We start from the raw sequence: 16,163 nt of genomic DNA, 5'->3' as shown, positions 1-16,163 counted from the left end.
GCAACGTGAAACGTAGGAACATACCTGAAACCTAAAGGAGAACGTGAGATATGATATACATGTACAAATGGACAGACAGACAAACTGACACACAGACAAAACATTCTATACCCAATAAACTTTGTTGATGGGGCAAAAAAAAAACATGAATGTTTTCCTTGGAACACTAAACAGACAGTTACCATCCTCTTTCCATGGAAATATAAATCTGTCTTACTCTACCAGTAGATACTCTTTACTCCTACCTCAAACTTATTTCCATTAGCAAACTTGAATACGCCATAGCCTTCTTTTCTGTCCATGTAGAAGGTACCAGTATAGGTAGAACCATCAGGCCAAGTGTATACACCTTTCCCATGTCTTCTATCTTTGTAAAATGTACCCTTATAAGACTGAAATCAGAAAATGAGAATGCACTAATATACACATGTACAATAAATCTTTCCTATAATTTCTGATCATTTTCACCTCCTGACCATAGAGAGAAAAAGTATTCAATTACAAGAGACTTGTTCCTTCTGTATATGATCATTTCTGAAACTTTTCAATGTGAAATCATCAAAAATCTTTGCCTTATGATGTATTATGTACAAAGATCACATCTTCTTGGAATTTGTCAAGAAGGAGCTACATACAATGATACAAAGACATGAATCATACACAACATTTCATGTAGAAACTACATTAACATACTTCATAGTAAAGTTTTCAATTTTAAAAAGCTTTGCAAAGTTCAAACTTTAAATTTGTCATTTTTTCTAGTGCAAAAATAGAATTGCTGTTCATCACTGGATCAGTGATATTGATTCCATATAAATTCAAGATAATTTCCATTACAAAATGGTGTCTAACCAAAACTAATACAATTTTGACTTAAGTTGAAAAGTGACAAAATTTTTTTCAACCTATTAACTTTCTATTTATTTTTTCATGTGGAACCTTCTGTCTTCTGATAAGATATCTTTAAGTTCAGTTGGAAGATCACATTACTTTTGTTTTAGTCACAATAGTCATAAAAGAACACATTTTAATTTGCTTGACACTTTTCATAATGGCAGTCATAAAGCTTTCTCTTTTATTAATTAAATATAATAGACATTTAATTTGATTGTTGGTTATATTGATCTTCATTTATCAATATTCCTAATTTGTAGACATTGTGTACCGAACCTTGATATGAAGTACTTCACATAGGTCACAAAAACTGCATAATTTATTCTGCTATTTACTAAACTACAGTTTACTATCAAATGCAATATTCAATGCACTGACATACACAAATGTAGGGATAAGAAAAAAATTAAATGAACACTACAAATATACATTGTAGCCATAAAAGACTTGTCAATAGTGCAATAAAAAAAATTAAAAATCTCAAATTTGACCTCAAGATTCATCATCAAAAATTCAAAGTTTTCAGTGATGCCCTTCAGAACTCATCAGTCTATAAATTTAGCCACAAGATTGAAGCTTTAGACTGACAGATTAGAATTCTTCAAATAAAAATATAAATATATAAAAAAATAAAATTTGTTTTTGGCAGGCAGTGGACATTTTACTGCTCTTTCAAAAATTGAAAGTAGTAATGTAACCATAGGACTTTCTGCTGCCGTTCACCTGTGATTTTGATAGGACTTTTCAGTACCATTTACCATTAAGGATTTACTTTTATACCTATACACAATATTGATCTTGTATCCAAGGCTTTATAATCTACTCATACATGTACATTTGTATGGTGAACAAAAGTCATCTGCACATCTATCTTATCATACATGTAGATACAATAGTAAAGATCCAAACCACCAGCTAAATTAAGATGAGAAACATTGATCTACATGTTGCACAAATGATACAAGACAAAGACAAGAGGTTCCCAGGAGCCTGAATTGATCATCTGGTTAAAGTTTGTCTTTCAAGGGTAATAAATTTAACAAGGAGATGTCCAACAATTTTGACTCAAGAAGACTTTGGCAGGACTTATCATAAGGCTCATTTAAGCAACTGAAAGTTTCTTTCTCTCTATTATAGGTTTCAAGATATTGGCTGAAAACTGTGAAAAAAAAAGGAGAAACAAATCTCATCTTTCAAGGGCAATAACTCTTACAAGGAGTCGCCCGACAACTTTGATCCCTGAAGACCATTGAATGCCTTATAATAAGGATCATTTCAGCAATTGAAAGACTTTGGCTAAACCTAACAGTTTTGACATATATGCGAAAAACTACTGTCTGACCCCTTTGTTCTATTTTTAGTAACGGCTGCCATGTTTTTCGAAAAATCAAAAATCCCCACACCAGTTCTATGCAGGATATCCCAAGAAACATATCAAATTTGGTTTCAATTGGTCAAGTAGTGTCAGAGGAGAAGATTTTTGAAAGAAATAACATTAAAAATAGCAAAAATCGTTGAAAAAGGGCAATAACTCCAACATGGCTTAACGGATTAAAACCAAAACTTGATCAGAGAAAGATCTCATCATGCTGAACACTTTTATCCGATGTCAGAATTTATATAAACCTAACGGTTTTGGAGATATACATGTATGTGAACTAGAGGCTAAAGAGAGCCTGAATCACTCACCTGGTTAACCATTTGCTTATTTGAAAAACTTGAGGAATGAGACAGGCTAAGTTAAAATTAACTAAATTGTCAAATGCGGGAAATGCTTTTCATAGCATTTTCATGACCTGAACCAGAATTTTGCTAAAGGCAACAATTTTTGAATTTTTTTCAAAAACCTGCCTTATGACCCCTAAGTTCCATTTTTAGTATAGGCAGCCATATCTATTCAGGCATTAAAAATCACAACAGTCATATTTTGAGCACAATACACTAAAGAACTATTATGCTTATTTTCATTCAATGATCTTAAATGGTTTTAGAGAAGAAGATTTTCAAAGCTGTACATGTGGGAAAAAAAAACAACAAAAAGCAGTTTCAGGGGTCGTAACTCCTACATTAGTCAATGACTGGTTTTGAAAATTTCGGCACAGGTCCTTCTCATGGTGCTTAACTATTTTACTCGTGCCAGAAATTTGCTAAAGGCAACGGTTTTTGAGTTATTGGCAAAAGACTGCCATCTGACACCTATGTTCTATTTTTAATAATGGTGGCCATGTTTTTTCATGGATCAAAAATCCCAATACTCATTTTGTGCAGAACACCCTAAGGAACAATCATGCCAAGTTTAAAACCTGTCAGTCCAGTAGTTTCACAGAAGAAGATTTTTTTAAAATTTGTTCACGATGACGATGGACGCCAAGTGATGGTATAAGCTCACTTGGCCTTCGGCCAGTTGAGCTACAACTGCTGTCTGACCCCTATGTTCTGTTTTTATTAACAGTGGCCATGTTTTTCAATGAATCAAAAATCCCCACATCAGTTCTATGCAGTATACCCAAAGAAACATTCATACCAAATTTGGTTTCAATTGGTCAAGTAGTGTCAGAGGAGAAAATTTTTGAAAGAAATATTATTAAAAATAACAAAAATCATTAAAAAAGGGCAATAACTCCAACATGGCTTAATGGCTTAAAACCAAAACTTGAACACTTTTATCCATGTCAGAATTTAGCTAAACTGTTTTGGAGATATATGTGAAAAACTACTATTTGACCCCTACGTTCTTTTTTTAGTAATGGCGGCTATGTTTTTCGACGAATCAAATATTCCCACATCAGTTCTATGCAGGATACTCCAAGGAACATTTATACCAAGTTTGGTTCTAATCAGGAAAGTAGTTTCAGTGGAGAAGAGTTTTGTACAATTGTTAATGACGACAACAACAGACAATGCAACGACGGACTCCAAGTGATGGCAATAGCTCACAAGGCCTTTGGCCAGGTGAGCTAAAAAGGAGAAGTTTTTGATAGACTTTTATCAAAGTAATGTTTGTGGCGATGTCACAAGGGTTCATTATACATATGTTTGGGATTTAAGTATCAAGCACATGTTGTAAATTATTGGTTGCCAGATTTCAGATGTAAATATACATGCAGACTTCAGTGCTACATATTGTTTTAAATATTTTACACATTTTTGATGATTAAAATTAAGTAATAAAACATACGTATATTATATACTATTTATAAATGCTAAATAGTCCTATGCATATTTGAAATGGCATTAAAAGGGTAAAAGATTAGGTGTGTAATAGTTATAGAAGTCGACCCTGAAAAATCCTATCAGAGGACCAAAATGTCCATTGCCGGTTTTGGGCAGGTTCATTCTGAAGTTTGTTGTGATGACATTGAAAAGTTTATCTTGGTGACCAACTTTAGTATCAATGGTCTAGACAAAAACTATGCACCCCAGTGGTGCACATGTATGGGGTATAAATATGAAATCAAATATACTTTACTTCAAGTTTGTGTACATAGGGCATCAATAATATCATTGCAGTGCCTAACCAATTATTTTTTTCAACTGAATTTTCATTCAAAGAACAATCTTTTGTTAAATGTACTAACCTCAGAGCAAAAAAAGTTAAACTATAGTCCATTTAAATCAATTATTTAATCAGGACTCAAATTTAAATGCTTAATCATTATCTACATCTAATGTTCTTAATCGTTGTAACATAATGATTGTTTTGAAATCAGTGTTGAAAAGCACCAACACACAATGGCCACATTAGTGTATTAGATAGCTATCTAAGTCGAAGTAGGGTATAATCACATTTTAACAGAAATATCATAGATGACAGGTTAATTCTAGAACTAGCCCATAAACAGATACAGTGTAGAACAAATAATGGTGATTGGAATGTCATAAATTTATAACGTGTTGAAAAATTTGGAAAAATCAGCTACAGATATCTAATTTAACAATGAAAGATAACTACTTTTGCAGGAATTATAATTTTCAGAACTTCATTACCATTTCAGCTACAATCATTAAATAGCATTAGTAGTAATTGTTTTGCAACATTATATTTCCCACAGAAAGCAACCAAGGATCAGCTACAGCAAATCTACAGGAAAGCAGGGAGAGTATATAAAGTCCCTGAGAAAAATAAAGGATTATTTCTCAAGATAAGACTTTTCTATTCCTCCATAAAAATAGCTTTATGATAATTTCTAAAATAATATTTTTTGACAAAACTTTCTTATCATTTAATATTATTAATGCTGTAACCCTATACATGTATGTAAAATCCCAAATATCTCTGAACAAAGATATCCTACCTCATTATTTGACCACTTGACTTCTCCTTCGCCATGACGCTTGTCATTTACAAAGTCACCATTGTACTGACTTCCATCTTGCCAGATCTGTAGACCTAGAAGAAGAAATATTACCACTGCTTTAGCTTTATAACTTATACAGATGGCATTTTAATGATACTAAAAATTTTGCTATATTTTATCCTTCATGATTGATTATTTAAGTTATTTCTTTATTCAAGACAGTAAAATTGTGATTTACAACATGCAAGTTGTGTAAGTAATTATATAAAAAATTATACATTTTAGACACCATTATTTTCACTGTAAATTTGAGAAGATGTTGTGCATTGCTAATTCAAAGTAGAAAATTCCATGTGTAACGAGTATTTAGCACAATGCATTCTATTTCCCTATATTCCTTGCAGTATAGCCACTGCATGATACTACGATTACTAATCATTCATTTGTTTGACCAGTGGACAGTACATCTGTACATTGGTAATAGACTATGCTGGACTTACAACTAGGCCAATGTGATGAACCATATTACAGTGTATACACAAAGGGAAAAGATAAGTTTATTAAACAGCTATATCTATATCTTTATAAGCATTTCTAATATGACATAGTCATATCGTCAAACAGTATATGTTTTAATATGACACCAACTTTAGCACCTGCGCAGTATCTCTTTTCTTTCGCTGTCGCTTGAAGACAAAACACTCATTTAAAAATGTTTATGTGATGACTGAACAGCTGAGAGGTTATCTCTAATTGAAATCAATTATATAAATACACAAATTTAACACAAACAATAACATAAATATACAATTTCATCCAACTTCCATATGGGGGAGGTTAATCGGAACAGCTGTTGTTTTGGCTATGCCTAGGGAAATTTTTGTCACAAAAATTACTGTGTTTGTCATATTAGAAAAGAAATAATTCCTTCTGGAGGTAGATTTGTATTCATTTTAACATGCCGATGATGGGTTTGGCATTTATATTCTCATTTAAATAATCAAATATAAATGCTGTACCCATGTTAAAATAAGTACAAATCTACCCCCTCCTCGAATTATTTCTTAAACATCAATGTTGAAAAACACCCTGCCTGTCATCATCATGTTATCATGAAGAGAAGTGATGCATTTAATTATTGGGAAAGGTCTTAAAAAATCCAAAGTATATAACACTGTAATGTTGTCCCTAATTGTGACCATCAATGAGAAATGGAGAGTAACAAGTGTATGTCTAGTATGCAGGGTTTTTTCCAGGATTTTGAAAGCTTTAGCCACTTTCGTGTGAGAAAATGAGGACCTTTTTAATGGTATATTTTTTTTAAAGTATGGTAATACTTGCATCTGACAAAAGACATTTCAGAATCATCTGTTATTTACAGCACTTTGTAAAGACATTAAATAAAACTTAAATGTACATGTACACTGCATATGAATAAAGCACAGTTTTTTCCACAGTCATGCAAGCATGTTTTCCAGAGAATCCAAAAAGCATGCCTGAGATTTAATTAAAAAAGAAACTCCCCAGCTTTAAGAGTCATCAACAATAGAAATCCCTTTACACTCTTACAAATTAATCAGGGAAATACAAGTGTACATCCCTGACATAGTTTTAAATGTACATGTATTTCATATAAAAAATGCTGTTTTCTGCATTGCCACCCTTTGTAGAAACACAAAAATACATCTAACACCGTGTATATATAGAACTGCCTTAACATGCAACAGTGCTACATTGGACAGATATAAATATTTTCAAATAGGTATTTCCCTATTGTTCCCTCATGAGATTCTATTTTTAGCACAATTTTCAACTGTGCCTTTGGGAACCATACTGAGTTAATGACAAATTTATGTCATTATTTTTGAGTTATATTTAGTATTGGTCCCTGAGGAATTCATTGATAGTATAAATGATATCTTCAAGATAGTTAATATTGCTGACATTCAACTACAAATGTAGTGACACCGGGGTAGTGGCAAAATTACCCACATTTGGTTTACACTCAAGTTTGATTTACAAAAATTAATGATAAATTACTTTTTATGTCATTTTGAGACTAAGTTAATGAGAAGTAAAGGAATTTTCAAAGCAGCAATTGTTACCCGCATTTGAACTTTCACATTTGTGTGGTCAGAGATTGACATTTACTCCATGTGCGGTGTCTGATTAGTGTAATTGGCAACTTAGGTGATTGTTTACGCAAATTTTTTATACCTGTTGAGAGCTGTAATTAGGTTGGGGTAATTAAATTGTCACTTTTGCCACTTGAACCAATGTTGGGCTTACAGCTCTTAATGTATTTTGTACTTTCAAAGATTTCAGGTGACGAAATGAGACTCAATTATTTTCGTCATTCTGAAAAGTCTTTCGTCATTGACGAAAATGACGAGCGCTAGAAAAATCACTGAGTATGTGAAGAAAGTAAAAAATTATGAATTTTAATTTGGATGATAGCATTACATGATATACTCATAATAGTTTTTAACACATGTTCAGGTACACGTATAATGAAATTCCTGCTGCAGGTCAGAAATGGTGGATGATTAATTTTTTTCATTTCTTTATTATCATTTCTCAATAAAATTCTTCTCACAGTCTTTAAATTCCACTCTTGTCCACATTTTTATGTACACAAATAAATAGCCCTTTTAAAGTTCAAAAACACTTTTTGTGACTTAACAAATTTTAGCCTTACCTTGTCCATTTCTCAAGTTGTCTTGATATTGCCCTTCATACTTAGCACCATTTGGCCATGTGAATTTACCAGAACCTGTCCTCTTATGATCACAGACTTTTCCTTTAAACACTGCTCCACTCTTATACTTGACACTGATTTCATCTACTTCATTTTCCTCAAACTTTGCATGTTGAAGTTTTGGTAGAGGTCCTCCACTTGTCATGGCTTAATAATAAATGATCATTTGCTTTTAAATTAAATTTTGAATTCAGTGCTCCCCAGGCCAATATAACCATGTGCTAGCCTTTGCCATATTTTTAGTACTGTGGTTTTGGTTTGTAGTGTAAGCTCTCAGTTTTTTTCAGAATTTGAGTATGCATAGAGCTTACTTTAGTTTTCAAGGAAAAGTAATTCATTTCTGCTAAAAATACCTAGTTATGATAAAATTGCATTTGAAAGATGCATTTTTCAATCCTGAGGAGTCACGTGACTTTAAAGTCAAAAGGTGACATGCCTAATTACCACACTACAAATATTGCAGTAACCTACTATGACCTTGACTGTCCGGGCAAGACCAGACAGGGTAGTCAAGGATGTCAACAACTCCCCTTGGTCAGCCATGACCTTTAATTGCGACTGTCGCTTATTTGTACTCTTTCAATATTTTCTACACCGAAAAAAGGGAACAATTTTTTTTATAATATAGAAATTTCTCAGGGGGATGATATGGTGATAAAAACAATAAAAAGAATCAATCAATTATAAATGAATTCTAAGTTTCATATGAGTTAAAACGAGTGCTTTATATCTCTCAAAAAATGAATGTTTATATTTATGTGTCATTATATTAATTTCCTTGAATGTCTAAATTCAACAATTTGCATACTGAAGCAATTTCCTAATATTAGTACTTTAATTTGTAACACATTGTTTTGATCTATTTGAACTTTAATTCTTATACATATGTCTTAAATAACCTTAATATATTTGCATGATTTTTGTTGTCTGAAAACTTGTCATATGACTTTTTCTGATTTATACATTTAATAAAGAGTTCTGAACCTCTAAAGTGTTACACTAAACCTGTGTATTTACATTATTCAGATGTTTCAGCTTTCTGTATATGGTAATTGTGCTATTACACAGCTTGGCAGTCCCGATTAACTACCCAACGGGTGGATATGACTTAATCAAATAATCAAATCGATGACCAAGCTAAAACACAAATAAGCTTGTACAATTTTTTTTTTCAAGTTTTTGAGATGATACAAATTTGATAACTTTATTGTCAGGAATCATTGTTTCTGAAAGAAAAGAAAAGATGTTTATGTTCTTACGATTTCTTTTTATATCCCTTTATGCAGTTTTAACATATACAGTATATTCATTATCCATGTATAGGATTGCTTAAAACTTATTTACCGGTTTTTAGCTATCAGTACTTCCAGTTTGTGCTTGTGATGTCACAAGATTAAAATTTCTCCACTATGGTTCATCATATAGTAAAATAAATTAGCATGATTGCTGTTGGTGTATAAATGAATCGATAGAACCCCACTTGTAAAAATGGCGAAACTTCCAATTTGATTGAATGATTATAGCAGTGCTCACCTTTAGCCACTCGCCTGAAGCTTGGAGCTAGTAAAAATTAATTCCGGCTTAGTGAAATGATACGTACATTTCTTGTTTCGAGCTAGTTGAATCCTATAGAGTCCTCTATTATTCAGGCTAGTTGTTGAGAATTTTGAAGGAAAGGACTATTACAGTTTAATGTTGTTTGGCAGATATATCATGCATTACAGAATGAGGACATTTTGTCAGTTGAACTCTGTCTTGTACTAGTCCAATAGGCTGAACTTTAACAAAACTCTGCCTTGTACTAGTCCAACAGGCTGAACAGAATGAACTCTGCCTTGTATTAGTCCAACAGGCTGAACTTTATTTTTAAAGTGCTAGCTAACAGAAGCAACAGCTAGCATTATAGCCTATTAGTAGGTAATGACATGTCACCCACACACTCACATAAATACAAAAAGTATTCTGACTTCAAGCCAACCAATCATTACTCTACCTCCAATATACAGAGTGCTTAGTGGAGAAGCAGTGGCAACTAGTTTTAAAGTTCTTGTTAAGACTTGATTGGTAAGTTCCACAATTTAGAAAAACTACATTTGAATAATGAAAAACAAATGAATCATTTCAAATTTTTGGGTTTTCAATATTTTTTTCAGAATGTGTAAAAATCCATGCATGTAAAAAAACTTGTGAGATTGTCTTCAATGATTAATCAAATTCATAATTTTTTTTTGCCTGACATGCCATAAGAGAAGGCTCTTCTGGCTAAAGCCAGAAAGACTGAAGTATAAACATTAAGTAATATCTGTGTCACTTATTAGCAACAAGATATGTCAAGATGTCTAGAAAAAGCAAACAAAAAGGGAAAGATTTTTAAAATAAATCTATGTATATATTATATATTTAGATTAAAATATAACTTGTTTGTATATGCATTATAAATGTTTGTATAAACCCTATATCGCATACATGTCATGTAACCTATATCACACCTCTAGACCTTTAACTCATACCCTATATCACATACCTTATATTGCACCCCTTCACAGAGTACACTTGAAGTACGGTTAAAATATATGATATAATGAAGATGACATGTTAATATCTGTATCACATACTGTATCACCCTCGACCTATATCTCCCCGCAGGCTGGTAGTCCTTGGGTTGATACAGCATGTGATACAGATTTTGACATGCAATATTCAGTATATATTGATGCAAACTTGATGTGTGGAACTGAAGAGGCTCCATGAATACGTGGACGAGGAGCCACTGTCTAAAAATAGCCATGTGCATTTGGCCAAGGTTGGCTTACCTTTGACCATAGTCACTTTTGATTGGCTCACTATAAATACTTTCAATTGATTGACACGTCCCCTAAAAATTAATTTAAGGGATAACTGATAAGGAATCTTATCGGCAAAGTAATAATTACAATGTACCTTCAGACTGGCTTCAGCAAATTTGTAATGATTAATTGGTTTATAAAATCTGAGCCAGTAATTGATGGGTTTACCTGGCATTGTAGGCCAATAATTGTACATTAAAAGCTAATCAGTATGGACATCAATTTAACTGTGGCACTGATTTTTTTTTACCATAGCAGGAACTGATGTTAACGGCTGTCTGATTGTCTGGGACAACTAAAAATGATGGTCGGACAACTGATTTTTGTAGTTAACTTGACCGATGGGACAACCAAAAACAAATGAAGGGAACCCATGAAAATTTAATAAATAATGAGTAATGAGATCTTTTAGACATACAACATCTCTCAAGAGAGGGTAATTTACAAACTTTGAAATAAAAATAATCAATATGACGATTTTTCTACTTTTCCCTAAGCTAAATAAAGACTTTTTTAAATAGCAACTAATAAGCGAGGTGGTGTACTTTAATCTTGTCATTCAGATGCTTCTTTTGTTGCTGATTCTTGGAAGTAAACAAAAAGAAATAACAGAACGCTTTTACCATTGTCAAAGTTGAATATATTTTATGGAAAACTTGTCCATAATGAAATATTATCAATAGTACCAGTATATCAAATAAATAATTTAGCAGAATAAATTTATAGTCTTAAATGAAATACATGAACATGTAAATGGCATGTCAACCAATGCCAGAACTGGGTGTCAGAATAGATCAGGACATCATTCATCCATGTACCTCACAATCTTTATTAGTTGAAGTTGAAGACTGTCTGAAGGCAGCCATGGCCCAACAATTAATGTTCGCAACAAATTTTAGTGGGGTAAAAGATCGTGAAAAGCTGGTCCAAATGTAGTGGAGCTTGATGAAGACCAGCTTTTGAACTTTTTGTAAAATGTTTAACTTTACATTTGCAACAGCTATAATGCCTAAATACATGTAACCTTGGCTTTCAGATCAAAGTAAAGACATTTCTGAATTTACCTAACAGTCAATATGACAACTACTATAGCTTTCATAGACACAAAAGTATAATAAATAAAATCTGCTGAAGATTTTGGAAGTACAAAAATATGCATCAACCACTGTTTGCAAGTGTTCTGCATCATACTCAATAAATGCAAAAATGAAGGTTTAATATATCTGTATGGGTGACAGGAGATAGGAAATCATTTAAATAAGTAAAATTTCAAACCTCTGTTCTGCTGACAGCTATGCATACCAATAAATTATTATTAGTTAATAATTTCATATGGAGAACACACAAAAACATAACTCAGTAATGTTTGTACAGTACAAGAAGTTGCATGAATGGCCATTTGGCCAGGTTAAGGGTATTAATCAAAACATTCATGACATTGTCATGAATATCCTTGTATGTGGAAAACTATAACAATTTTAGGTTGGTCAACTTTGGGCAAGTGCATTTTCCATTTGGACAAACTAAATTCCTTGCTGACTTGTTCAAATGGACAGGTTGATATTAAGGTTAATGACAGTCCCCGCATGGCGGAGAATATTTTAACCATGACGGCCCTATGCTTAAACAGCTGATTACTGGCAGTAGACTTGAACCCAAAACCAATTTCCAAACTTTAAACTTAAGGCACTCTAATTGTGAATGCATGTGAAGTAGGTCAACTGAAATGTGTTGTTCTTGAACTTCTACTTCAGTGAGTTTATCTAATAAAAATAAAAAGAAAATATGTGACAGAAAATGGCTTCAGCTGGGAGATTCACTTTCTTACACATGACTGATCGTAGTTTAACATATGCAGTCTATCCATGGCACGGGATTAACTGATTCAATGATAACAGTTCGTAAAACTGAAAGTGAAATCTACACGGATACAGACAACAAATTTTGGTGTAAACAAAAACACAACTATTTTCATACCTGATATGTCCTAAAAGAATATATTGTCTGCACTTAAAACCATATAAACATGTTTACCGCCTAAAATCTACAAACGTTGAACAATCAAAGCAAACAATCCACCATTTTAATCAACTCTCGCACTGACCGGAAGTTTTGGTTGCCATGCGGAATATCGTTCAATTAATCGGAAACTACTCGGCCATTTCCGCTGCACCAAAAAAATATATATATTGTGTAACGAGAAAGACTGAGGAGTTCCAATGGTGTGCATCCGTATTAGAGTTGTCTTTCTTGGGTCTGTATTTCTTTACCTACAGCAGATAAAAAAAATCAATTTAATTTGATCTCATTAAAGTTCCCCTTGACGGCAACCATCTTAGCTAGCTGCTTTCATATTCATAGTGGCTTTTAAATCTAAAAACAAACAAAAACTGTGTGACCCTTTTATTTTCTCACTTTAATATACTTCAGAATTGGGAGTGTTTAATTTTTTTTGTTTGTTAAAAGCCACGGTTCAGACGCCATTCTAGTAAAGCAGAGGACGCTTACCATACCGGTGTACCTGGTCAATGCTCCCAGTTTTTGCTGCTTTGTGTGTGTGATTTTGGTTGCTTTGTGTTTCTCGTTGTGTGTGTCTGTTTTCCATGTCTGGTCTTTGCCCCTGGATTGCATTCTTTTGATTACCGCTATAATCTTGATTCCCTTGATTACTCTTTAAAATTACTTCCCGAAGAAACATTGATTAAAAACAATTTTGAGACTGGTTTGGCTCTCAATCGCAAATACACAAGTATACACAAATAAAGCTGCCATTATGCTGTTTTTCAGCTCCTGAGAATGAAGGTACAAATCGGATATTGACGCTTTTCCTTGCCATAATTATACAGAACCAAGTTGATAATACAATCATAAACGCTCCCTTCGGGAGCGTATTATGTGCGAGTCTGAGTCTCATTTAGATTTGAAAAGCTCTCGAACATGGCACTCCTGAGAATTTGTTGAATCTTGAGTATTCTTTATGGAGTCTATCAATTACATTTGTAACAATTCTCTTCGGGATCAGAATTAATAATTCAATGTGAACCCAATGTCGGTCAAAAGCTCAATAGAACTTTAATGTTTCCGATTATGTGTTTCATAACGACTCTAAATATATTTAAAAAAAAATACTTATTTATTTATTCATTTATTTATTATTGGTCTTGCATTGAACTATTTTCGTATCATTCTTTCTTAAATTTCAAGTTTTTTTGTACACTTTTTGTTCGTATGTTCTTCTTAGATTAGTTCACAACGTATAATTATTCTGGTTTATTCGTTTAGCAACTGTTATTGCTTCTATAATTTGAGGTTAATACGTTACTGTAAGACCAGAACTATGAGTTCTCACGGATGGAAGTGCTAGAATTTGTCGACGCGTGCACGGAAGAAGAAGACGATTGCGTAAGTGCGGATCCCAGACAGCATGCCTCAATTGGGCCAACGTTGGCTGATGGCTGGTTCGTTGGCTTTTAGTTGGCGTAGGCAAGACTACGTTGGCCCAATGTTGGCCCACTGTAGAGGTGAGTCGTTTGGGAAAATATTTCCTCTTGATTTATTTTTACCAAAATGGTTTATACTTGTCAAGGCAATGGTTAAACATGACGTTTTTGAATTTTAAATACTTTCATACCCTTAAAAGATTTTACGTTGGCCCAACGTTGGTCCAGCGTTGGCCCTACTATTCAGAATAATCATTGCATTTTATGTTTTTCTTCAATTACTCTATAGACAATATTTGTACTTGAGAGTATTGTTAAATATCAATTTTAAATCAAAACCATGATGACATAATTTGGGTAAACGTTGGGGCTTATGCTAGGTCAACATTGGGTATTCGTTGGGTCAATGTTGACATTACATTTGGGCCAACGTTGGCCCAACTATTGTTTGCCTCCGTTGAGCCAACGTTGGCTCTCTTTGCACTTACAACGTTGGGCCAACGTTGGTTACTTTGATGCTTGCAAAAGATAGATGTAAATGTTGAATACAAACGTTCCAATGATTTGTAAAAGTTATGTTCCTTACCCTAGGTCAACCTCCTTAAGAGAAACTTGTGGAACGAAAATATTACCCCGTCTGCCAGGTTAGCCCCCTCTAAAAATTCAAGAATCTTGCAAAGTCGGTGAAAAAGTGAACGATTTTATGCAACGTGATTCGATTGCCAAACGACGTTTGAAATTAAAAAAAAAACAAAAGCAAAAACAAAAACAAAACAAAAATGCACTGTTGCAATCGACTGCATGATGGGAAAATGAATATGACCAAATGAAATGCGAATTTGTACAGATTTTAGAAATTTAAAGTGTGATACTTTACTGCGAAATAAAAACCGGAAGTATAAAATATATAATTTTCTAAGTACTATAGCAGCATCACGGTAAATTGTACATTTTTTATACTTTGTTATTCAAAACTAAGCAATAAAACGCTGCAACAGTTACACCAAAGCGTCCAAATACCGAAAAAAAAACAACGCTTAATATATACGTATGCTAGATTGGGGTATTGTGGAAAGGATAAACCATATCAAGTTATATTCTTATTTTGTTTATGTTGATGTAGTAAAGATAACTTTTTACACGAAAGCTAATACGGAACGAGCACCAACGCTCTGTATGCGTATCGCTAACGACCTAAACGGATAGTTAACGAATGGAACGAACGCATATATATAGCAAAGGCATGACGAATCCGACTAAATGTCGTTATATTTTGGAAACAAAGAATGCATACTATTCTCTTACTGGTTTGCTGTCGTTCAATTTTGATATATTTCAGATTTCTTAACGTCGATTGCTTGCTTAGGCCTAACCGTAGATATTTTTGTATTGACAGATTGACATTTTTTAAATATCTTAGTCTTGTTGTAAGAACTCGATTGCAGGAGTTTTTCATCGATACTTGAAAGTCTGGTTTCACTTGCATACAATGCTTACAAGAATATTATTGTTACTACTTAATTATAATATGTTTGAATTTTATGTGTTATTCATCTTAATATATCTTTGAAATAAGATAGTCGACGCGGTTAAATTTTGTTCTTTTTACTTAAAATTTTCTACAATTCATTCAAGAAAATAACACATGGCACGAAATTTCAATTTTCGATACAGTTTTATCGAACGCCACTAAGTTATCAGTATTTGGCCAATCGGGAAACAGAATTGCGATCAGATGACTTGCGTATCCATAGGAGAGCGTCTTTACGGTCAAAGGGTAAAAAGCGAAACTATACCGACTGCGTCGGAAAAAGAATCGAATGATACGGTTAATCGAAGGAAACCGAAAAATATGAAGTAACTTGTATCGATGTTTAAGCATGTAAAAGGCTTACTTTATAAGCGAAACCTGAACAACAAAGCCCCC

The 16,163-nt window shown here is 33.1% G+C and overlaps 1 protein-coding gene across 10 annotated transcripts in view; it reads right to left on the bottom strand.

The window, feature by feature from the left end:
• LOC148624810 (ankyrin repeat and MYND domain-containing protein 1-like) overlaps nt 1–12,931 on the bottom strand; it is a 43,492-nt gene extending 30,561 nt beyond the window's left edge. For all 10 annotated transcript variants that reach the window (XM_088567729.1, XM_088567722.1, XM_088567727.1 and 7 more), the window contains exons 1-4: nt 12,774–12,931; nt 7,891–8,097; nt 5,190–5,284; nt 246–392 (exon numbers count right to left, since the gene is read on the bottom strand). In XM_088567729.1, coding sequence (XP_088423855.1) covers nt 246–392; nt 5,190–5,284; nt 7,891–8,095 — 447 coding nt within the window. In that variant the 5' untranslated portion in view covers nt 8,096–8,097; nt 12,774–12,931. The remainder of the gene's footprint in view (nt 1–245; nt 393–5,189; nt 5,285–7,890; nt 8,098–12,773) is intronic.
• Nucleotides 12,932–16,163: the final 3,232 nt, after the last annotated feature.

Source organism: Perna viridis, chromosome 2, assembly GCF_037379345.1.
Source record: "Perna viridis isolate PV_CMFRI_1.1 ecotype Kerala chromosome 2, ASM3737934v1, whole genome shotgun sequence".
Lineage (NCBI taxonomy): Eukaryota > Metazoa > Mollusca > Bivalvia > Mytilida > Mytilidae > Perna > Perna viridis.
The sequence above is the reverse complement of the archived record's forward strand: the minus strand, read 5'-3'. Positions and strand labels throughout refer to the sequence as shown.